This window comes from Falco naumanni, chromosome 5 (assembly GCF_017639655.2).
Source record: "Falco naumanni isolate bFalNau1 chromosome 5, bFalNau1.pat, whole genome shotgun sequence".
In the NCBI taxonomy this organism is placed as follows: Eukaryota; Metazoa; Chordata; class Aves; order Falconiformes; family Falconidae; genus Falco; species Falco naumanni.
Window position 1 is genome coordinate 61564885 of NC_054058.1, and position 24989 is coordinate 61589873.

Genomic DNA, 24989 nt, shown 5'->3' on the forward strand with positions numbered 1-24989 from the left:
AAAATATAAAGCATCAATACACTTTTAAAAGTACATCTTTGTGAACCATTCAAATTACTAATAAAAAAAGACATCCATAATCTGGCCAAATAATGTCATGAGATATTTAACAAATAAAAAATGTAAATTTTTAACATCGCTGTTTCTGACTTTTTATTTTTTAAGTTGCAGTACACTAAAACTGTGACACTTGATCCTTTTCAGACCTCCTATTGGTTTGCATGTCTGGGAATATTCCTATAAATATTTTCCCCCTGCAGAGGAGTTTCACTTCAAATTTAAATTCCTAACAATGTTGTTATTAACTCAGAAGTAGAATGCAACCTCAAGCTCCCCAGCCCTTCTCAAAAGTGGTTTTGGTCTGGGTCTGGTTTTGTTAGTTTGGGTTTGTTTGTGCTAAAGTTACAGCTTCTGTGATTCTTGAATTTTTAAGGGGCACTTCTCAAAATAACATATTAAAGAAAGCCCTAGCCTTTTTCTTTTTTTAGAAAAAGATCTTAAATTATACAAACTTGAAGCAAATACAATAGCATTAGAATAACATTGTGCTAAATTCTATTCTTGTACATAATATGTATACACCCTGTGTCAGTGGGCAAGTTTCAAGAAAAATGTTCATTGGCTGAATATGAGCGAACAGCCAGTACCAAGCCGTTCCTCAAACACCCTCTCGTGCACCCTTCACACTTGCTTTTAAACACATAATTCAAAACCCATATAAATGTAACGGTAAAAAGTCACATTTTCACTCTTTTTGAAATACATATTGTAACCCTTGTAAGCATTTGGTGGAGAGCACTAAAATGTACGCGGCACAGTGGAGGTGGCTGGCAGGTCTGGCAAGGCACAGAGGGGCCCTGCTTGCCTGGGCAGTGGCATGCTGCACAGCACAACAGGGGATCTACTCATCCTCTTCCACAACGACCTACAGGTAATTTCCCTTGTCCTCCATTCTCCACAGCTGAGCTACTCCTGCAGTTGTCTTTCGTCTTGGATCTATGATTTACAGAAGAAAATAAAGGCTCCATAGTAAATACTGGAACAAAACTGTACAAATTCAACTGGGCCAAGAATACTTTCTCCTGTATGATTTTACGACTGATGTAGAATAAATCAAATTACCTGAAAAACAATTAAGTCAAACTCATAGGGATGTCTTACTCAGGCACTCTGCAAAACACCATTCCATGCTCTCAATTCCTAGTGGACCTCAACCTTCTGCCTCTAAACATTTAACTGCATAGAAACTGACACAAGAAGACAGGCTTTTGTGATGGAATTTAAATTAAAATAAAATAATGATAAAACTCTAGCACTTTTAAGGTTATGTTTCTTTGCAAATTCCAGATTTTTTTTTTCCAGAGAGAATAAGCAGCAGCACTTTTTAAACAGGAATGCTCCCCCTATGAGCAGTATCATCAGCCAGCAGCTACACAGAACACCAAGTTAAATAAGGCCAATTAGGATTATTTGGCAAAACTAGGTATTTTTCTTGAAATACGTGACATTATTTTAAGACAGCTGATATCAACATGAGATCTGAGGTGGATTTATTATTTCCTCTTGCAGAATACAAGCGTTGAGAATTTCAGGTAGCTACAGATGTTTAAAAAAAGGAATAAAAAAAGTTGAGAAGCAAATGGCCAAATGATTTGGAACAAACAGAAAGGGGTATTTATTTTCCGTTTTTACCAGCCTAATCCAGATTTCAGCATATGTGCTTTTCTAAATTATGGCCCAGTTTGAAAAGACTTTTTATATCTTTCAATATGCAAGAGCTCCTCCAGATAGCAGCAAATCCAGTCTCTGATTCTCCCTCATGAAGCTGTTACAAAAGGCATCTCGGACAGACACATATCTTCACTTCCAAATTGTCAAATACACCCAAAGTTATCAAAGTAGTAAGCCAAGCAATAAGAAAAAAAATTCCCCTTATGCAAACAGCACTTTCTATAAATCCTAAATACTGTACTTATATGAAAAACGTATTTACGTTTATGAACCAAACACTCCACAACATAGGAACACACCACCGAACTCTGCACATAGCTAGCTGTCCCCAGCCTCCACCGCAACTTGCATGTCCAAGAAAGCACAGCAACTAGAATCACATCTGTTTTCTGTCTTGGTATGCAGAAGCTTTGAAAAAACAGCATAGATAACAGTATCTGGTTAGTTTTACTCCTCCTGTGTTCCAAGAAACCTCCGAAAAATGCCAGCAATAAGCTCTAGAAATATTTGTACGTAGGCGGCCACCTAAACATTAACAGTACAAAGATGGAACAGGAAAAATTCCTACTTGCAGCATATGAGAAGCAACTAAGCCTTCATATTTTACCATATTCATACAGAGGAAAGACATATGAGAGGTAGCAGAGCAACATTTAGGTTAAAGTAAACAGTGAGTGAGAAAAGTAGGAAACGGGAAGAAAGCTGTATAGGGAAGCACATGCTATAACCTATTTTAAAAAAACACCAAAAACAAAACACAAAAAAAACCCCATGGAGTCTGGTAATGCCAGGATTAATACAGGGCAAAAAACTTCAGCAGAAAAGAAATATGGCTAAACAAAAACTATTTTTAAAGTGTATGTCAAATGCTAATTTCACTCTGCACTTCGTGAACAAGTGTTTCTCTCCTTTACTTTGAAGTCTGCACCCTATAGTGCAAACATGAGTGTTGAGTTTGAAAAATAACTTGTTGCAGCTGCAGAAGAGTACATAAAGTAACTCTAGATCACAGAACTCTGTGGCTCAGGATGCTTTCCTATAGCAAGTCTCCAAGCATTTGTGGTGATTTATGAACGTGTCATCAAAGTGAGTATTTGGGATTGAGTTACGCTGGTTAGAAGAAAAGGTAACAACAGCATGGAGGCAGAAAAAGAGGATGAGGAAGGAAAACTATGCTGCTGCCCACCTTTCTCAGCTAATTCCTCACCAACAAGAGGTGATCGCACCACTATCTCACTGTCCCTCCTGCCTTGTGCCAACAGTAGCATTGCTGTATTTGACTACAGCAGCACCACAGATTCTGATTTTTAGCTGCTGCTTTCTATTTCAGCAGAAGTTAATGAGTATGAAGGACAATAAGCTTGTTTAATTAGGTCCAACAGCCACGTGGTGGCGTTTCTATCAGAAAAACTTAACCAAGATCAAGTATTTTACTGTGTTTAAACAGATATTAGCATAGATATAATCACTCCATCAGATAACTTATTTTATTTGTAATTATGTTGTGTAATAATAGAGTGACCAAATCTCCCTATGAAGCAACATTACTATCACAGTGCAACTTTTAGCATCATCAGTAGTACTGAACTCAGTCTGACCCCTTGTTAGGTATCAGCAATCTGCAACTCATAGCAGTTGTTTGCCTGTCCAGTCCACTTTCAACTTCCTTCAAAACACATTTCTTCCAAAAGAAACTCTTACTCTTTATTCAAATCTGATAAGCAGTGCCTCAACCGTAATCAAGAGGTTTCAAGTAATTGCTTTTTTTTTATACTTTTCCTGTCATACCTGCTGTTACAAAAACCCCCTACATTTTTGTGTCTTGGTGTCTGAATCGTATCCAGGTAACTCACATACACCAATGCACAGCAGCCTTCTGTTTATAGAGATACCATGCTATATTTACAAGGATTTCAGAAGAATTCAAGCAGCTTTTATCCTGCCTCAGTCAGGGTAAGACTAGAAAAATACACACAGATTAGGATCATCTGTACTTCAATGACGTAGTTTAGGACATCTAACAAAAGACACAGCTGCAAGAAAGGATAAGTAGGTCATAAATTGCTTTAGTGTCATTAGAAAGTCTACTGTACATGGCAGAAAAGGGTCAAACACAATAGAGAAAAACACTTAAGTAAAAGCTGAAAGAAAATAAAAATTGAGATGCACAGAAGTAGCAATCTACACCACACCCATGTTTTCTCCTAGAAAACACTCAACCCCAAATTTACTGTGAATTAAATTTTTTATCAGGTAACTGAATAAATACTATATTCAATATTTAACAACACTAACAATTCCACAGGTTCCACAGCCTAAGAAGAATCTATCGCTGCCTCTAAAATAACAATTTTGAATTAATTGATGAGGCTCTCACAAGTCACAGTATATACCACACTTATCAAGCACTTGATCAATTCAAACCCTGGTTGCTCATGTATTTGGAGCTGCTCTCCCATGTTCTAGTCATACCTAGAAAAACAGGAGTCCATCGGGGTCAACAGGAAGTTACATTATCCAGGGAGGACCTGATGTTACGTTTCTCAGCAGTCTGCCTGAGGTCCCAGGCTTCCATATGCTATCATATTCAAGAGGATACCAATAAAACCAATGCTCTGTGATAAACAAGTAAGATCTTTCCTATGCACATAATTTCTCAAAGGAGGATTTTTTTTTAGACATGAGCTGCACTTTCAAGTTCCTTTTCAGCCAAAAATTAAGACTGCTCTGAGCTTTGCATCAGGCATCAGTCCCTTAACTTTTCATTAGATGCAGTGAACTGCTAAAGCATATTAAAAGAAAAAATATACCTTCCACTAAATCTTATGTGCCTGAAGAAGATAACTCTGAACTTAAAGGTTTAGTAAATTTATCTTTAGAAGAATAGAAATGCAATATACTTACTAACAAATATTTAGGGTCACAAGTGGAGATGCACACAGTAATCCAATGTGAAGCCATCAGCTACACACTGTCTTTGTGCATCCCAGAGTAACCCACTCTCGTAGACTCTCTCAGCTGAACAAACAGGTATCAAATCAGTTAGGTCCTATAACTTCCTCTAATCCATCAACCATATCTTACATTATATTTCTGCCAGCTGTTTTTTATCCAAACATCAGATCACAACTACACAGCAGAAAAGGTTAAACTCTACCACATAATGATCATGACTTTGAAAAGGGAATTTCACCATCCACCTAAACAACTTAAGTGTTTCATTATTCTTAAAACATACGTATACGCAGCAAAAACATGTTGAAAACAGTACACTGCCACAGCACATCTTCATGATAGAAGATGCCAAATGATACTAGCTTACTGATCTTCAAGTTCCTCCATTATTTTCTCTGATAGAATTTAGCTTTATCCTTGCAGATATGTAATACATGTTTAGAGGAGGAGAAACTTTTATGTTGCTCATAAAGAATGAACACTGCACTTTGATTTGGGGGAGAGAGGAAGAGACTAGCATATTTTCTCTCCCAATATTGTTATTCTCAATCTGTTCTTCCAGAAAGAAGCAAGGCAGCAAAGACAGACAAATTAACCAAAACTATCTTCCAAAGCCTGAGGTGACCTTTTCACAGCTCTCACAATAAACGTTGTGTCTCTACCAGTGTCAACTTGTAAGAAGTCATCCTTCTAGAAGAGCTGTTCTTTGGTTGGTAATAAACCTCCTTTGCCTGCTTTTATTTTGTCACCTAGCTTTTTTTACAGTGTATCCTTCTGAAGTCCTCTTCCCATTTGCTGAGTAGGTTGTATCAAGTTTCATCTTTGGTCCTTCTTCCTTTTAATTCTACTCCTCCAGTTAACACCTCCCTGTGTCATTTAAAGAAACATCTTGCATCCTGACAGAAATGCTGACTCACCTTGTAGCATTCTCTATCAGACCAAACCCTGTATCACCTCACATAATCAATTTGCATATGGTTTTACATCAGACCACCAGCTTCACCTTGTCATTCATACATCCAAACTTCTGACTATCCTCCAAAAATCCACTTCTGAATGTATCACTAATAACATCACTTCGTATTCAGTTAGTTAAAACCAAAACTGCTAACAAAGCTAAAGGAGATGGGAGCCATCCTTGACATTTTTATCAGTCTGCTTTGCCTAAATAATGTCTTGCTTTTCTGAGATTATAACGGGGTATAGCAAAAAAAGTTTAGATCAAAACCACTCCAGTAAGTAAAAGCTCCGGATGACTCAGCTATTAAAACTTAGAAATGGATTAGAAACTACTGTTTTGAAACGTATTTCGTGGCACTACCCTCAGATATCATGGAAGAACATTCAACAGTACCAACTGGTTCAGGCTTGCGAGGTGGGAGATGAAGGAGAGGACTTCACCTCAGCACAGGCAGCTCTCCACAGCCAGGCTTCTGACCAGAGGTACAAGCTATGTCTGAAAAGCAGCCCAGACTTTTTTTTAATACCTGCATATCTATGCCAACTGCTGCTGGCAAACTAGATCAGCTTACTTATCCGAAAGAGAGTAAACCTTCCAAACTCCCTGAAGGCTAGTCTTAAGCTAATAGTTCCCACATTGTTGTGTGATCATTAGATAATGCGAGAGAGGGGGTAAGAGCCTGTGGAGGAGGGAAAACCAAGGAGAGAAGGGAATGACTGCCTATTTCTGCGGTAGTCTCAAGTTAGATCACATCAAGCATATTGTGAAATTGCACTGAACACCCTTTACTAGCTGTTGCCACATGAGCACTGGTCCCATCCATGTACCACAGGCAAGACTCGCTACCACCCAGCACCCACAGCAGTCCCTGCAAGGCAATTAGAGCTGTAAGTAAACCACCTATCACTGAACATCTATGTATTCAACTACAGGTCTGCAGGACTGTCTCTCCTCAGGATACTAGACAACGATCACTCACTTAGTCTTAATGGTCTGTTACTAAAATAGAGAGATACTGGGACAATGGCTTGCTGAGGCTTCAGCAAACTAGTTTGGCTGGGTTCACTTTCAGTTATCTGGAGTCTGGAAAAACAGATGGGCAGCAGCAGCAAGACAGTGGTTACGCACAAGCCTTTTAAAGTCTGCTTTAAAGGCTAGGGGAAGGAGGGGATAAAACATAGGAAACTTTGGGCAGGAAGGAAAGCAGGTGAGCTGGGTTTTAGAGCAGCAGAAGTGGTAAAGCTGCTGCTCTCTTCCCAAATGAACTGAGTGAGGAGACTCTGAACTTTAAAAAGTTACTCTCTCTCTAACTGTAATCATGTTTCAGCCTTGAAAATCTGTAAAATAAAGCCATGTCTTGAAACTGTGCTGTCTTGGGGTCTGTATGTGTAACTGTGTATCAAACATGCCTCCTAAACATAAAAGCAACCATACTGAGTTAGACCCAACATCCTTTTAACACCTTGGCTCGTCTTCAAAAGTGAGCACATCTTCAAGAAGAATAAAAATAGGCCATATACATGTTTTTTTCCAGTAATACTTTTCCAGTCTCTCAACTACTTTCATGGATCTTCTGAACCAGATCCCATTCATATGTGTATGTATTCTGTTTGGTTTGGGTTTTTTTTTTTTTTTTTAGTCCACCTTCGGTGGATTTCTCATCCCTTGAACCCATAAGAAATTTTAGAGTCTACAACAACGTTCGGCAAACTGTTACTCAGAGGTAGTACCCACTGCACGAAGGTATAAAAACCCCCTATTCTTCCCTCAGGAGGCACCTCCCTCCCCCTCGTATTTTTTTGCACAAAACTGTCACCAAGTTATTTTTGAAAAATGCTTTTCTTATACTTGCTGAAAGATGCACCTTCCTTCATTCTGGCGAAAATGAAAAAACATTCAAAGTAGTAAAACTGTACTGTAACCTCTAAATACTTGCAAACAACCTTCAAAATATATCAGCTACACACTCACAAGTAGGATGGTACAAAGCCCACAAAACTAATTCTTGAACAGAAATTTCTACGATTTCAAATATATTTTACATTAGTCTGGTACAACACAAAGCAGAGAGAAATAAAGAGTAAGCATTTAAAATTTACGTTTCTTAAATGCCACTCTGCACTGTTTTTCCTCCTCTATTGCATTTTTTACATTCTAAAAAGGATTCTCTTTATTGCCTGATACCAAAACAATACACAAGCTTTTCAACTGCAGAAGAGATCTGTCAGATAAAAAAAAAATCATCATTATACATACCCAAACAGTTTTACAAAGGTAGTTTACACCCAATGGTTTTACAAAGGTAAACGTAAGGGTCCTACCCATTAAATACCATCTTAAAGAATGCACACAAAACTTCCTACTGCATTAAATTTTGTTTCCACATAGCTATAATCTTTCAAAACATTTGATGCTGACTTTTAAATTCATACTAGCACAATCAAGAAAAAAGGCCCCTTTGTGTAAAGCTTTCGTATATATATTAAAAAAATACAGAAGAATAGAAAAAGAGAACATGCTATACAAAATCCACCTGTTTGGGGAATTTTGAAGAATTTTAATTTAAAACATGTTCATATTACAATTACTTGTAAGCTATTTCACATGATCATAAACTAGAAGAACACTAACTTAAGTAGGCAATTCTTAAATTAAACTATTCAAAGAATTTCTAGTAAGCTGAAGCACTTCCAGCACTTAAGGATTTCAGAAACAGCAATGGAAACAGAAGGAGCAGTTGTCCTCCATGGCAACTTTTACTTTGAAGCACAACTCTCCACCCGCAACCAGCTAACACCTTTTTTCATGCTAAACTATGTTCTCTTGCTGTATTTTACCTGAAGTTCTATAAGACTAACATTTCTTAAACTGGAAGATGAATTATTTAGAGGAGATGGGAAGCGTATTCATGAGGAGGTGGTTGTTCCAAAGGAGCAGAAAACTGAAATGGGAAAGATGCGAGAAGATGCCACAGGACTGGTGAATGCAGTGGAGGCTGACAGGGAATGTACCTGCAGTGAGAAGTCCATTAGGCAGACAGTGCAGTTAGCGAAAGCAACATAAAAACCATGGCACCAATTCACTCAGCCCATTAGCAATTAGCAGTGTCAAAACATGACTGAAGTGGTGGCTCCCTGAGATACCCAGAGGTTTTTTGGAGAAGCTCCCTACCACCTACTGTACTTCTCTCAGATCTCCAGCACATGGGTGTACTCACTCAGGAACATCTGAGCAGCAGCAGGTGCTACTAAGAACAATGTGTATGTTAGAGGGAGAGAGAGAACACAAGAGGATCGTGTCCAGTGAAAGCACAGCAAGATGGGAAGGTTCCCACATTGATCAAACAGGCAGGCACCATTCTGTATCAAGCCAAAGTGACTCCCAGTTGTTCCCATTTACCATACATAGTAGGAAATGGGTGTTAGAAGCAAATGGATGGAACACAGAAAGAGCAGTTGAACTGTGAGATTGAGTACTGACTCAATTATAAAAGCAGTCTGAATAGAAAACTTTCTCACTCTATAAAAAACACATTAACCACCTCAAATATAATCCTCTGGAAGTCAAAAGGCACCAGAAGAAGAAAAGCTATCACAAAGATTGTACTATAAAGGTTTGTAATGATTCAACTTTATTTTGAAAGCAGAACCAAGGTTTTACATCCTATTAATAGATCTGTGAACTTCAACACACCCCAACTCAGTTATACTGCACAGACTCTAATCCTAGTGATGAATCACACAAGAGTAATCATGCAACATTAACAGAACTTCTGTTTTCCTTCCCCCTCTTTTAAGCTTAGAAAGTGATGTACACACATACGTGAAGAATGTTAAGGTTGAAAGGTGAACATAGTCACCATGCTGAGAATGTGCTAGAAAGTCTCTAAATTAAATTCTAAACGCAGAAATGCATTTCATAAACAGAAAATATATCCATCTCCTCGCTCTGTTGCTTTCTTAGATGTAATTTTAGATTTTGAGATATGAGAACTTGAAATAATGAAAGTATGCTATCAAGCCACATTTTTCTTCTTAATTATAAAAATATAAACATTGTAAACAATCAGTATATTAACTAAATTTGCATATTTGGAGGATTTTTACAGATTTCAAGAGAAATACATTCCACCTGTTTACATCTGAAAGAAGTCCTAAGAAGACTTAAGATGGAAGCAGAAATAGATTGTCGAGCCTCCAATTTGGCAAGCTCTACAAAGCTGTGCAACAAGCAGTTTCACAGGAGGAGGAAAAAGGGAAGCCCAGGTCAGAGACTTCACAGCCCTTCACTAACAAAGTTAGGAAACACTATTCCCTGACTCTCTCTTGCACTTTGCGAGAAAATAGTAAATGAAAAGAAGTTCTGAACAAAAATGCTACTACATATCATACAGGACAGAACGATGACAAGCTATTAGCTGTGATCTTTTCAGAACTATATATTTACTCAAATCAAATGCTCCCTTCCATGAACCAGAACATTTAGTGCTAAAAATGAAACATATCAGATTCAGCCACAGAGACACACACAAACATCCTCATGCTTCCCAAGAAAGATGCATCATCACTAAAGAAGGTGCTGGATCCAGCATGTATGGGCCAAATAAAAATCAAATTTCTAACCTCTGGTAATTTATTCGGTCATCTTTTTATCTTCCCAGTTTTGCCTCAGCTGCAAATTCTGCTGTCAGTTTTGTAAATTATTTGAAGCTGAGCTCCTAGAGAAGCAGTCTGAAGAAAACCTAAACTCCATGGGCCTCATTAGATACAAATATTGCTCCATTCAAGTCAGGTTACCCTTCTCAGCCGTATGTGTGAATTTGTTTGAACAGTTTATCTTCAAAACTCTGTGAACCTTAAAAACACTGCTCTTCCAACAGCTTAGATGTCCCACATCCCACAGGATTACACTCCAATAATCTCTTTTTTTTCAAGGATATCTACAGAAAACATGTAGAAAGGTATTGTCTGAGAGTATGAAAAACACATGGCTGTCTTTAACAATATTACAGATTTCAGATACTCAACAGTGAAAAAGTGTCTCGTGAACAAGGGACATCACTCTCTTCCATAAACTTCTGTCTACATTAGGCTGCAATGCCAAACCAAGAACACTTATTCAACTTTTTCCTACTGTTGAAAAAAAGGCAGGTGGTTTACCTTCACTAAACTGAAGAAAGGCTTATATTATCTCAGTTTGTACAGAAATTCTTGTCATAGTATAGCCAACAAGTAAACTTTTCCAGCACGCATGCAAGGGAGATTACACCATCAAACATCTGCACAGTGTAGAAAGACAGGTTGCAGGAGTCAGCAGTGACACAGAGTCCCAGTTACAAAAAGGATATACAAAACACTTCACTGTACGAACACTCCAAAAAAATTTTCCCAGTGAAAACAATATACAAGAGTCTCCAGAATTTTTCTCTTCCCTTAAGATTCAAGCAATCAAAACTCTCAAACTCACAGAACATCAATAAACAACTCCCTAAATTTACAATTTCCATCTTTTGCCACTGCAATTAGTATAGCAACATAATTACATGATAAAATAACTTTCTGTATTTTATCCAGGTCTTACACTGGATCAGACATCACACTGTGTTTAGCAGAACTAATGAACTTTGTGTTTACCCAAAGGGCCTTTAGAAGGACACCATTAACTTTTTTACTGCAAGAACAGCACGCTGAACAACATACGCCACACATTTTCTCAAATTAATCATAACTTCAGGTCAAACCAGACAACCTCAGGAAAAATTTGATTTTAGCATATATCTTCAGTGCCCCTCAACAGGCTTCAAGAATAACAAGAAAATCACTCCTGGAATTTAGCCCCGAGTAAGCTTTAACTAATACCATAACAGGCATCTAACTTCAACTGCAAAATTTTGCTCCACAGCCAAAATAATTAGCAAAAGTCACCACTTTATACCACACCTGAAAAACAGAAGTTTCAAGACTGCAAATACCATTGCAAAATTACTTTCCTACATTGTAGACTTATCCTGGGATAATGTTTCAGACTACTAGTGAAATGTAAATTTGAACTTTCTGTGCCTTCCCCCCGTAACAACCCTTCTACAGAGGAAAGCAATTTTTAAAAAAATCATTTGGCAGCCATGAACAGTCTTAAATGTTTACGTCTTACAGCTACCTAGGATACAATATAAGAAAGCTAGAAAGAGAAAACGCAATGCACAAATAGATATGCACACAGCACACTTCACAATCAACGCATAATATAAAAGCATTCTCTCTCACTGCACATCCCAGAGGCAACTAAAAAGACAATTTATGAATGCCATCTGCTTCTAGTGCCTCTCTAACAACATATTAGTAAAATACATGTATTTCAAAAAAAAGAGGAAAAAGTCTTACTCTGCTATATCAAGATATCCACAGGAAGCAGCTGCATGTAGAGGTATCCAGCCTTCATTATCTGGTTGATTAATATTTGCTCCATTTTCCACCAGAAATTTCACCATATCTACGTTATCATCTATACAAGCCTATAAAGAAAGAAAGATTTAAGAAATAAGTTCATATTAAAGCTATTCTACAACACTGTGCATCTTTAAGCAACATCTTCAGGAAAAAAGGTAAGCATTTTCAGGTCTGATGAGGGAGTAGGGTTTATTTGTCAGGATTTGACTGTTAAGACAGGAAGAATGTGAGGGAAAAGCAGCAGGTGTTACAGATTTGTAATAAAATGTCCTTAAATTCAAACAGTTTTAAAAAAAACAACAAATATTATTTCCTCAGGTAAATTTCTTCCAGTTTGCTGAGGAGCCATTTAACCCCCCCCACCCCCCACCCCCCCGCAACCTTATTCTCCAGTACAAAGTGGTTCCCGTTATAAAGCCTCCAGGCCCTCACTCCATCACAGACCCAGCTCAGTCACTTCAGTGGATATTACAATTGAATAAACACTTCATACACCATGAAGTAGACTTGTGACCAGGAGATGGGGAGTAGTTTGGTAAACAATACCATAACATGGTTTTAATTATAATACAGTTGAGACTAAGGAGTATGGAAGGGGATGCTGTGTTGCATTTCAACAGCCCCCTGCTGTTTTCTACTGCAGCATTTTCTATACCACCACAGATCTTTTAACAGTCTATTAATCACTGCTATTTATAAACCTGAGTATCAATTTGGCACACTGCAGAAATATTATCATTTGTGCCCATCTCTTAATTACCAAGCAAACAGTGTTGCCCAGATGCAGAACTACTGTCATTCTCCAGATCCCCATCTTGACTGGCTCCTATTTTGCCTTTCTTCTCTGCGTTTGAGTGTTTTTCTCACAGGGTGCTCAGGGAGTTTTCTTGCCAACTTCCATACTGCTGCCCTTAAAAGGACAGAGCACAGAGAGAAAAGTCCCTCTGCATTTCAGGACAGCAAGGACTCAAAACAGCTAGACCCCACAAGACTGGTATTAATTCTGTAGCTTAATAAATCAACAATACTACATAACCAGAAGGCTGAAATGAGAACTTTTACCGCTGGGCTCCTAAATCCTAGAGAATTATGCCTCTAATTAAATGCAATTAAGGTATAAACTCTACCTTTCAGAATACTTTTACAGCAATGAATACTGAAAATTATATACTGCTTTATTATGGCAAAACCCCTCAGATCTCCTTATTTAAGCAATTGTGCCTTCATAATATTCACCAGTTAATTATAAGGACTATAAATTTATAAAAGAAAACTTTGGAATTGCCTAAGCATTTTTAAATACAGATCTTTTAATATTACATTTCAATATGCTGCACACTCATATATCTTAAAATCCTCTGAAATTCATAATCTGTGAAAAAAGGATATCCTAAAATTGATTAACACTAATTAAAAAAAAAAAAAAAAGAGCCAGACCATCTGGTTCTGACAGAACTCAACACAGAACAATTCTTGCCCATTTTTCAAGTATACATAAGAAAAATTGGCAAGACATACTCAGAAAAATACTGTTGCTAAGTGAATCAAAAGCTTACATATGCAGCACATTAAAAGACATATGACTAAGTGGCTAAAAATATTTGACCAAATTTAGGCAGTTTATTGTGCCATACATGGCAAGAATCAGGAGAACTCAAATACACTTCTCACGTGTTATCAGAGATTGCACATTCATGACAAGCAAAGATAAACAATCTGTGAGATTATATACTCTTCTATCATCCTAAAATGTAACTATTAAGATAATAAAATAATTTACTTGCATATGCAAATGGGAGAGTACTGGCATTACTAGTGATCACATTTGTGAGGTTTAAATAACGTTCCTCATAACTGATTACACAATCCGAACAACTGCTCTAGCAATTTTATTATGGAACAACAGAAGCCACAGAAGCTGAAGTTGATGAAATGGAAGACAGTTGTATAATGTAAAAAATATGACCTTTGAGCTTCCTTAAACAAAGATTACTTAAAAATGAGCTTTGTACCGGAAATATTTTATAGAAAACCCACTGTGGCCTCCAAGAAGATTATTACCTATTTTAACATGAAGAAAAGCAAATGCAACTGATCCTGTTGCTGAAGAACACACATATAATACATCCTATTTCTCCTTGTCTCCTTTTTCCCCTTAACAGCATCACTGGCAGGTGTTTGACAGACCCCATCACTCTCAGCACTACCCACATGAAAGACACCTCTGACTATCAGCAGGTACCTTAAGTCAGAACAGCAAGAAAGAAATGTTACAAAAGAAACTTTATCTCAATGTTTTTCCATTTCTGCTCTGCTTGTCATTGCACTATCTTCGTGGTCACTTCTAAATGCAATATTTATCAAGTGCCAGAAGTGCCTCTGTTGTGAAAGACTGACATCTCAACCCCAAAAGGAAAACTTGTCAAAACAGCATGATAAACTTAAAGCAACAGCCTCTGAAGTCTGCCTTTCTAGGCCTCAGCATGGAAGTTATTACAAAGGAAAAAGAAACATACATGCAATGTTGTTAGTGACTCAGAAAGATAAATTCCCATGACGACTCTGTCTCAGCCTATGCACAGAGGACAGGTAGCACAGGCCTTCCTCTTTCACATCTGCTACAGTCCTTCCAGGATTAATCTTAGTTTTTGGTGTTTGCCTCCCCATGTCCCTTCCTTCACGGTCCTTAGTTCTCACTTAGAGTCTCAGTTACCATTTAGTGAAACAACAGGTCATCCTAAAGCTCTACCCAAGTGCTTGCTAGCCACCACACCTGTAGAGCACAAATGCTAGCCAGCTCCTGGGGCAAGAAGAGCAGCATAGGAGTTCAGGCTCAAGATTCCCTTGATCCCATGCACTGGTTCTGTCAATCAACACTATTCCCAGTCTCCACAAACTGGTAGAAAGGCAGGATTTCTGCATGAAGCACTCATTACGCTGCCAAATTTGATGTAAGTTAGCCAATGGTCCCCAAACAGAACAGCTAGACAGTACCATCATATAAACCTCGTTTCCTTTGGGAACCGATTTAGAAACTTGGCTAATTAGTCACAATGGAAGCAAAACAAAGCAAAGTTGATAATACAAAGTCTGGTTACCTTTTCTGATAAGAATGGAGATGGTATCTCAAAGGAAGTATATTAAGGCCCAGGAAAGAAAACTGCTTTCTGTTTGTACAACCCGAAACCTGGACTACAAAGACCAGCAAAGATCAGCAGTGCCTGGCTCCCACACAGACCAACCCTAGGTAGGTCCAACTTGCCCTGGAAACAACATGCCTATGTTAAGTGAAACAACATTTTAAAGGGGATAACCAGAACACTGCTGAACATGCTAGATTTTAACTGCCTTCACCACGACTTTGCATCCCAGTGCAAGCGGCATGTGATCTAGCTGGCTCTCATTACTATCAAGTATTAAGTACATAGGTGAAGGGTAGGTAGACCTAAGTTATTAAGCAACCTTAAAAATAGCTAGCTTTAGAAGAGGTATCTAGAGTGCTTGGTTCCTCAGTAGGTAACCACCCAAAGAATTCAGCAGACAGCACTTCCTCCCAAAAGACAGGAAAAACAAGTGTGCATTAAAACCAAAACAAAACACCTCAGAAATCTTGTAGGGAAAGAGGCAATCAGTCAGTTATGATTACTGTCCCATATATATGCGGCAAAGCTATACAGTTATGTATCTTACATTGGACTACAATTTTTATTGTTTCTCATCAGTGATGAGATCTAATGACGCAATGTCATCTAACAAGGTTTAGATCTTTGATTTTTTTTACCAGGATTTTCTAGAGAATAAAACCTAGCTTTTACTGTTACCTGCTTAGTATCCTGATCTATTCCACAAATTAAGATACTTTGCCTCTGATAGCAGAAAATAAACATTGTATATTTAACCTGTCATCACATTTCCTTTTTCCTTATTACTCTTAGTACGGAAAGGAGTCAAAAATATTAACACAGCATAATACGTTTGACTTAAAGGGATAAAACAAGCCAAACAACCATTCTGAATTCCTGTGGGAACACTGGAAAGAGGAGAAAGACCTCATGCAGTGGCCTGGAGAATAGTTTATCTCTTCCTTTGATTTATCTAGTGAACCAAGTCCAGTGAGTCCAATGGGAACTAAGCAGGACATTAACATCTTTGTTAATGTACCCGAGAATCAAATTAAGGGAGGGCATCACAACACCTAGAGCAGAGCTGGTTAAAAGTGGTTCCTGTTCTCTTCACCCTGGATTGCTTGCTCCCTCTGCCATGACATACCCCACCTTAATAGCTATGCTGACATACTTTGCTGAACTAGATCTGAAGTGGATCAGAAAAGCAAACAGAATTTAAATAAAATAAGAAAAGGACAGCAATATACTATTACCTTTATCTGAGTAAAGCAGAAATGCTTTGATTAAAATGTGTTTTATATTCAGATAAATCTTGTTCTGAAATTCATCTTCATGTCCCAATTACACTATCAGAGAGACAACATTTTGTTTTGCTGTGAAATTTCACCCCTTGCAAAACCTGTGTTAAAGCTTCTTGTTTCAAACTGACATTTTCCAAAGAACACATTTCTAAATTTGCAACCACTTCTACTACTCCAGCTTTTAAATTTACCCCATTTTAGCCCATTTTCTTGTTTGTACAGACTTCCTAAGGAAATCACATTACTCGCTCTGTCTTACCTGGCTGTCCTACCTCTTTCATTTTCAACTAAAATTGAGACAGGAATAGAGGTTGAAGAGAATTCACTACTTGTCATGAAAAGGTGGTTAAAGGATAAGACAGCGCAGTTCGCAGTGTGAACTCAACGATTACCACTTCTAATTTCTATCTGGCCCTCCAGCAAGCTCAGCACCACCAGATAATCCTCACAGTTGCAACACTGGTCTCAGCCTGCAATGATTTTTACCCTCATGAGGAAAAGTTGTGTTAGGACAGAGGACATTACAGTTCATTAGCCACACTGTTTCCGAACATCTTCTGCTCATCTTCACTCTCCTTGGGGGGGGGAAGAGTAAGCTTACATATTGCAATTCTTAAATTTATTTTTTTCTTTCAATAAACCTCATTGAGAAGGTATAAAAAGAAGTTTGTTCCAAAGATCCAAAGTAAGCTTGAGCAACACTTTCCACTTTTGGCAGGTCACATATTTATGCTGCACATTAATTAACAACACAGCACAGAAGTGAAGTGGCAGTAAGGCACACAAAAAGTAAACATAAGCCTTACCTAACTTCCAAGCTAGAGACCTGAGGTAACCTGGCAGTTATAGCCACTAGAACAAAGGAAGAATAATTTTTGCACCTTAAATTTGTTTGTAGGTCATTAATTCAGTATTTTCATACGAAGTATAAGATATTAAGAATCTAATATTAGTAATGCAATGTCCTAAGACTCACTGAGTATTTAGGAACATTTCCAGGATAAAGGGTAGTAAGAATGACCAACAAAAATTATGTCATGATTTTTTAGTGATTATTACATTTATTTACTATTTAAGGAATCACTGACAAAATTACATATTTTACATTAGCTGAGTGTTCTTTTTATTACAATACATACAGGGTGGAAAGGCTACTGTTGATGTTCACATTTACGGTGCAAAACAGGACAGTATTGGTGTTGTAAGAGAACTTCAGGCACTAATCTAGTATTACAGATGACAAATGTTGCTCAATTATGAAATTACGTATAATCTTTCCAGTGTTCACTTAGCCAACCCACAAGTCATAGCTTCTATTTTTCAGTGAGCTGGAATAATACTCAGTATTTCTGCATACTGACAAAATCTAGTTTTAGGATTGCATATTTTACTTTTTTAAAGCATGCCTACTCATAAATGGAACAGTTCACCATGCAAATATTGTTGATAAACCAGTAATATTACCCTTTTGCTACACTTGTGTTATTTTAACTTGTTTGTAAATATATGCGTGTATGATGTATGTGTGTATTATTTTAGTTAAGAATGCCCTACTCCTTAAAATCCTGGAGAGCTGGTCCATAGTCCATACAAAATTGTTAAAATTATAGTTGCCATATCCCATAACTCAAATTAACAAATAATTTCAAGGGCATCTCATTGCTTCTGAAAGTTCCGGCAGTTTCAAGTTTATTATATTTATCTCACCCCAGAATATAAATCAATCTTGGCACAAATGTCAATGTCAAACCCTTTCCCCCACTGCAGGGCAGCAAACTTTTCTCTGGAGAAATTTCTTGGAAACGTTTCACTTATAAACATAGAAAATGAGAATCCTTTTAGACACCTGCAAAAGCAGGTGGGCAAGATATCTTCTAAGGAGAAAATACTACTTGAGGCTGATGCAACATTTCATGTCCATTCAAGTCTCATGGGGAAGGCATGCAGAGACTATTGAAACCAAGCATCCATTAACCATCATTATTTAATTTGAATGCTGCAGAGCTGTCAAACATTGACAAAAATAAATCATTCCAGAACTCAAACTTCTCTAGCTATTAATTCCACTTCATGTAAACACCTTGTCATACGCATGAGTATTATCTCCACACAAGTTCACTTAGATTTTATTTCAGCTCCAAGAGGTGGATAAACCAGGAGCTACACAAAATTGGTAACTGTTTAGCTCAAATATTCAGTAAGAGCATAATGTAATTTCTATACTACAATTTTGCCTTGTTTTCTCTGCTACACTGAACTACTAAATTACATGCCTTTAAACTTTGCTAGTTTAGAACTTATAGTTAAACCTGTAAACTTAATTAAGGGCACAACTGATGAAAAAAAACTAAAATCTATCACTGTTGAGACTAATAGAATCTAAATGTTATAAAACTGATTTCACAGGGACTTCCTATTATTTCAACCCTAATGAATGCTTAATCATAGTTCTTAATCAGGACTGTAACAGAATACATATATTTAAATAGTTTTAGCGTGTTTCAAGTAGAGATAGAATTACTCTTGACCTCTAACCTTGTGCCAAGATAAAACAAGGGGAAGAGGAGAGTTGGCCCTGTTATTTACTATAACCACATATGCTACCATTTCTGTTAGCAACCCCAATAATGGATCAAGACTCACTCTAACAAACATTACATGGACAAACCAACCCAGTCTAATGCCTGTATTGTTGGTTTAGCCAGAAAAAAAACCCCAACTATTCCAGGCTACCTAGTATTACATGCAAATTTACTTTCAAATAAGTATTTGTTTTCTTTTTTAGCTGCATGCACATCTATTTTCAGGAACGCTTGAAATTCCCACACTAAAAAGTTCTCTTAGTTAAATCTACCATAATAAATGTTTACTACTAAACTTTAATGGTATTCATTTATTTCAACTTAAAGAAAAATCTCAAGACAACCTGCCAAAAAGTATCTGGAAAAAGCCTGCCAAAAAAACCCAAACACTGCTGGGAAAATTAGATGTCATGGAAAAAAATGCTAGCCCTTTTTAATATAAAACATTACTTTAGAAGAGATCAAACAGCATTCAAAGACTAAAATACTGATACTGGAGCAGATCTATTTGCCTTAATGCCCTTTTTCCTTCTGGGTCAATATACTGCCATGAAGTTGGTGAAGACACTGGACACAAAGGACTCCAGGAAGCAACCTTTGCCTAAACTTCACACAAATGAGGTTTCTCTCTTAAACTCACGGTATTAAGTATCTAAGAAACAACTTCTGCTGTTCCTTCTGGTTTCTTTGGATTTAAAAACAAAACTAGTACATTCTGTTGAACAACAGGACTTGCTTCTATGTAGATTCAGGCTTCTTAGCTTTATAATGACACTGCAGGTGAAATAGCATGAGTTTACTGGGCAAAATGGAGGAATGAAGATCTGACTGACAGCATGGTATTACAGCTAGTATGATGTACAGATTCACAAGCTGTCTTGCACCCTGGAGGCTCAGGCAGGTATGTATGAATTACATATGACAAGACTCATTTTAGCTATGCGTTGTTGTTGAAACCTACACCACTTGTCCAGCAGCAAATTTGTTAATCTGGGACTTAAATCCAGAACCAAATTTCAGACTCAATTTCATAAATGGCTTTCTTGCTCTTTTGGCCTATGCCTTCGCAGATGGATTTCTGAGGCAATTTCAACAGTTGTGGGTGATGCACCATGCTCGGCAGGACGCATACAACCCTCCACATCCACCTCCTGACAGGTAGAGAAGTAGTCTTTATTCATTGAAAATCAACTTTTTTAGGAGTAAACAAAATTTTCATACTGTAAAAATACAGTGCCATTATGCAGCTATGCTTTAAGCATTTATTGTTATAATTTTGGCAGATAGTGATTAGTTTTCACAGTCACACAATGTGTAAATACTAAAATTCAGAAAGGGAAGGCAGTGTCATATAGTATATATGTACTTCTGTCCAAGTCGAATTCAAGAACATGCCAATTTTATTTCAAATACTTAAGTCTTTTCACGAGTAAACATAATCTGCTTTTAGTATATGGGCAACTAAACAAGATCATGTGCCGAAGCAGCTTTTTAATTTAAAATACCTAACATACTGATACCCTTCAATACCTGTTCTTAATCAAATTAATCATCTAACAAAACAAAAAGGCATCAAGAAAACTTACTAGAGGAATCCATTTATATAAACAGGTTGGTTAACTCTTATGTTCTTTGGATTAAATGTAAACCACGTGCTGAGTTTCCCTTTTTTCCTCTGCTTCTGACTATCACCTCTATAGAGCTCTGAGTTCTTTGGAGAAGAAAACTGTGCTGCCTTGGAAAAAAACCAAACCTGACCACATCTATCAGCACTTCACTGTGAATTCCAATGGGCTACATTAGTGATCTAGTCGTCAACTGACATGTAATCTTCTGCTTTAGCAGGATCTAGGGGAAGTATTCATTACTTTCTAATTTTAGCCAAGTGAAGTGACAAAGCTAAGTAGAACGGAAGTAATAACTCTGAATTTAATAAAAACAGTGGTAACCATTCAATCAAGGGAGAAAAAATACACATGTTGGTAGAACATACTAAACTAAGCAAGACAGACTCTCTGTGTGCTCACTTTCCTACTACACACTACTGTTGACAGTGAAAAGTACCTTTAACAGAAAAAAACCAAGACTACAGATACAAAAAGGCAGTAAGACACTCAAATTTGCAACTGTGATTACTTCATTCAGTCAGCACTTGCCATGTGTGGTTTTATCCTCATCATTATGCAATATATTAGTAGTAAAAGCATATTTTTGGTAAGCTGGTAAGGCTGGTATCATTCAGGGCTTTTTTCCTAAGTAGGGGAACCTATGTAAATAAACAACTAATTTGTATAGTTTAACAGAATAGAACCAAAAAGTACATACAAAGTATAAATGATACATCAGTTAGATCTATAAACATCCTCTATGTAAAAAAATAAATAAATTATGTAATCATGTCATGCCTGGACGGAAACAAGAATTAAATTAGAAGTAAAAGTGGCATTTTGAATTGCTTAAGCATTAATCAAATTACCTTAAACATGGCAAATATATTAGCTTATCAAAACTATATTTTGTACACAAACTCAATTAAACAAAAGTAGTACTACACAAACAGGAAACAAGTAATTGTTTCTCATTTTTAAGGAAAGAACATATCGCTACTCTTACCTTCTGCTCCCAGGCTGGGAAAAGAAAAGTTATCCCTCTCTAATATAAATACAAGTCCCAGTAAATTTTTCAATTTATGATCAAACTCACAACTCACTGAATTGACTAAATAAATCAGAAAGCATTTTCAGCTGTTCAAAAATGCTACTAAGTCTTGAAGCTGACATATATTGCAAATCAGCAGGCTCAGAATGAAAGCAGAGTATTCTGACAGTCTCACTAAAATTTTTGCAAAAAACCAAGGACTGTCTAAAAAATCAAATAGAGTTTTAGTGAAATTATCCAAAAGCCGATCAGCCAAACTTGTTACGGTAATGCACAAAAAAATACAGTTTCTCTTTCTTAAAACTGTAATTTTTAATACAGATTTTGTCTATTCAGATAGTAAGAAGGTAAGAAACCTGCAGCTTCCAGTCCCCACAACCCTGCAGGTGTCAGACAACCCCTTATTAGAAGTAACACCTCAGTGCTCTTCAGGGCAGCCCTAGCTCCAAAGCAGGGCAAAACAGACAGGTTGATAACCTCGTTAAACATTTTGAACACCTAAAAACAGCACAGTGTGTTCTACAATCATGAGTAATGTATACACATTTAAACTTCACTTTTCAACAGAAAAAGCAAGAAGCAGCTCTCCAATTTTCCTTTTTAGAAAAGACTGGCTGTCTTTTCTATATATATACACATATATACATAACTACATTTTAAAATAGCTCAATTCATTTCTGACTTCAGAAATATAGTCAGTCCAAAACCTAAAGAAACTATGACCTGGTTAGCTTTCTGATTTTGAAGGAATTACTCGGGGGAGCACATAAAGTACAGACAATGCTAGAAAATTCAGTGTCAGGTAATTTCCACATTCCACATTGCTGGTAAACACACAATGTCACTTCAAACAACCCATCCAAAGCCTTTTTTCTTCTTATTTAATCTGCACAAAAAAATGTCACATTGATTCCCAAAAGATAAAGTGCAACAGACAAAGGTCACTAAGACTCAAATAAATCCTCTGCAAGTATAAGATCAACTCAGAATAGACCTAAAGCCAAAATTCAAGTCAGACTAGGCACTTCAGGAATCCCTTCGAAGTTAAATAAGGGCGCACGTATGCTGTGCCTTTGCTAAATTTGCTAAAGAATCTCTGAAAATAAAGTGCATTGCCACGTTTTAGTATAGTTAACAAAACTGTTTGTACAAACAAATAAGGAGTTGATGATCAAATGCACTACAAGCCTCTGTCAAATATAAAGAATATATATAAAAAAAGTATTCCACACTGTTTTCTGAACGGCTTGCTATGCAGCTGTTCATCTACACAGATATGGTTTGCAGCTTCTAAAAAAGGCATTTTTGCCACAGTGTAACTTAATACTCTATTGTCAATACGTTAGCCAGGTCACGAACTTGCTGAGCAAACCCTCACTGGCTGGAATGAAGAGGAAACCTGTGCTCACTTCCATGTGCTTCCTCTGCCCTGGCAGCAGTCCCAGTGCCACCTCCAACAACCAGCTTTTGACTGTATCCAAATCTTGTACCAGCATAAGAAAATAGAGCCATGAATACTTCTTAAAAAGAGACATCTAACAACTTCATCTCCAGCCACAACATAAGAACGACATCCACCCTGTGAACTTTCTCTCTCCCAAAAGAAGACACTGAAGTACCATCTTTGGCATCAGTTTCCCTCTGGCCTATCTAAACAGGAAATACTTTGGTACAGTTGTCCCATTAGAAACTCATTATGACAGATTAATGAAGAAACTGCAAGTAATCACAAATTCCTAGAAAACTGCTTACATCCCAATTACACTGAAAAATGGACGGAGAGACAACAGCCAACAAGTAAAATCAAATTTCATACAGATTAATCTATAACAGTATATACCAGTATACATACATAATACATGGCATTTTAAAAGGGCCAATTTTCAAGTCTTTTTTTTTTTTAAATAGGTATCACACGGACCAGAAGCCATTATTCTACAAAACAATTTGATTAGGAAGTTATAGTAGTAGAGAGATAAAGGAAAGGAATGGCAGCAATTAAAAATAAAATATTTAACAAATAAAACTGAAAATCAAACAGCATAAACTAAGTAACAGAGCAGAAATTTGGAAAGGAAAACTATGAACATCAATGAAAAAAACTCAGATAGCAGGGGCAGGAATACTAAAGCATTTTTTAAATATATTAAGAGGAGGAAAAAACTAGCAAGGATATAGGCCATATATATAGAAAAATAATAAAAGAGAGAGAATTTTTTGACAAATATCTCCACTTTGTGTTTTGAAAGAAGCAGAAAGTTTTACCCGTCTTGCATAATGGGCATTATATGCCTTCTAGTCTATTAGTAATAAAGAAAGACCAAAAACCCGCAGATCACTATTTAGCTCATTAGACCTTGGTAATACAAATCACAAGTATGCTTATGCAGCTCTCTAGCTACTATTCACGAACTTAAGGCAGCTTCAAGTTTGCCAATATTTATTTTCTAAACAGATCTTGAAATACCTGGGAAACAGCAGCGGACTGTTAACACTGTACCAGCACTGCAAAGCAGTAACACAGATGCCTAAATGAGCTGGCTTGTCAGTCATACTGGATAAATTAAAAAAAAGGACATAAAAAAACCTCATCCATGTGACAGATACCAAGATAACTGATGCTCATTAGGCTTACTAGCAGGAAGGCAATACCGTGCCAACACACCTGTATTGCTTCATAGGCTTGCTAGGTTCACCAAGCACAGTTGCTTTTTTTGCACTATGGAGCCAGACTTGATCAACACTGAAGGACCCCAGCTGACACACACTCCTGAGACTTAGGGCACCAGCAGATACAGTTTTGAACCAACAGGGGTCCAACAAGGCTTCTTAAGCTTGTAGCCCTGCCAGATGAAGGTTGAGTCCACACAGGGCAACTGTTCCTAAATGTTCATGCAAGCTTATTAGCAAAGACACTTTAGGTGCAGAACCTGACCAGAGGACACCTTCAAGTATGTCTCCCCAAATCAGAGTTAAACAGATTTCTCATTTTGGCCACAGTCATCACGTCAAGTATCAAAGACCAACGCCATCATTTTGGCAGACAATGCATGAAAAGCCAGCAGAAATTGAGTATTTTTAAGCAGTTCTCTAGACTGCATCTGCAACAAGCATTACTGTTCTTCTCACAGCATTAAAGGGAAAAGCAAACCAGAGTCCTCAGCTCCATAGTTACTCTGATACAGGAGGAAAGGAAGATATACAGTTGGCTTTTGGTGACTATATTAAGA

At 37.2% G+C, this 24989-nt stretch overlaps 1 protein-coding gene across 3 annotated transcripts in view; it reads right to left on the reverse strand.

Annotated features, from left to right (window-relative positions):
* PPP1R12A (protein phosphatase 1 regulatory subunit 12A) overlaps positions 1-24989 on the reverse strand; it is a 121704-nt gene that overhangs the window by 64511 nt on the left and 32204 nt on the right. For all 3 annotated transcript variants that reach the window (XM_040595284.1, XM_040595283.1, XM_040595285.1), the window contains exon 2: positions 12028-12158. In XM_040595284.1, the coding sequence (XP_040451218.1) occupies positions 12028-12158 (131 nt within the window). The remainder of the gene's footprint in view (positions 1-12027; positions 12159-24989) is intronic.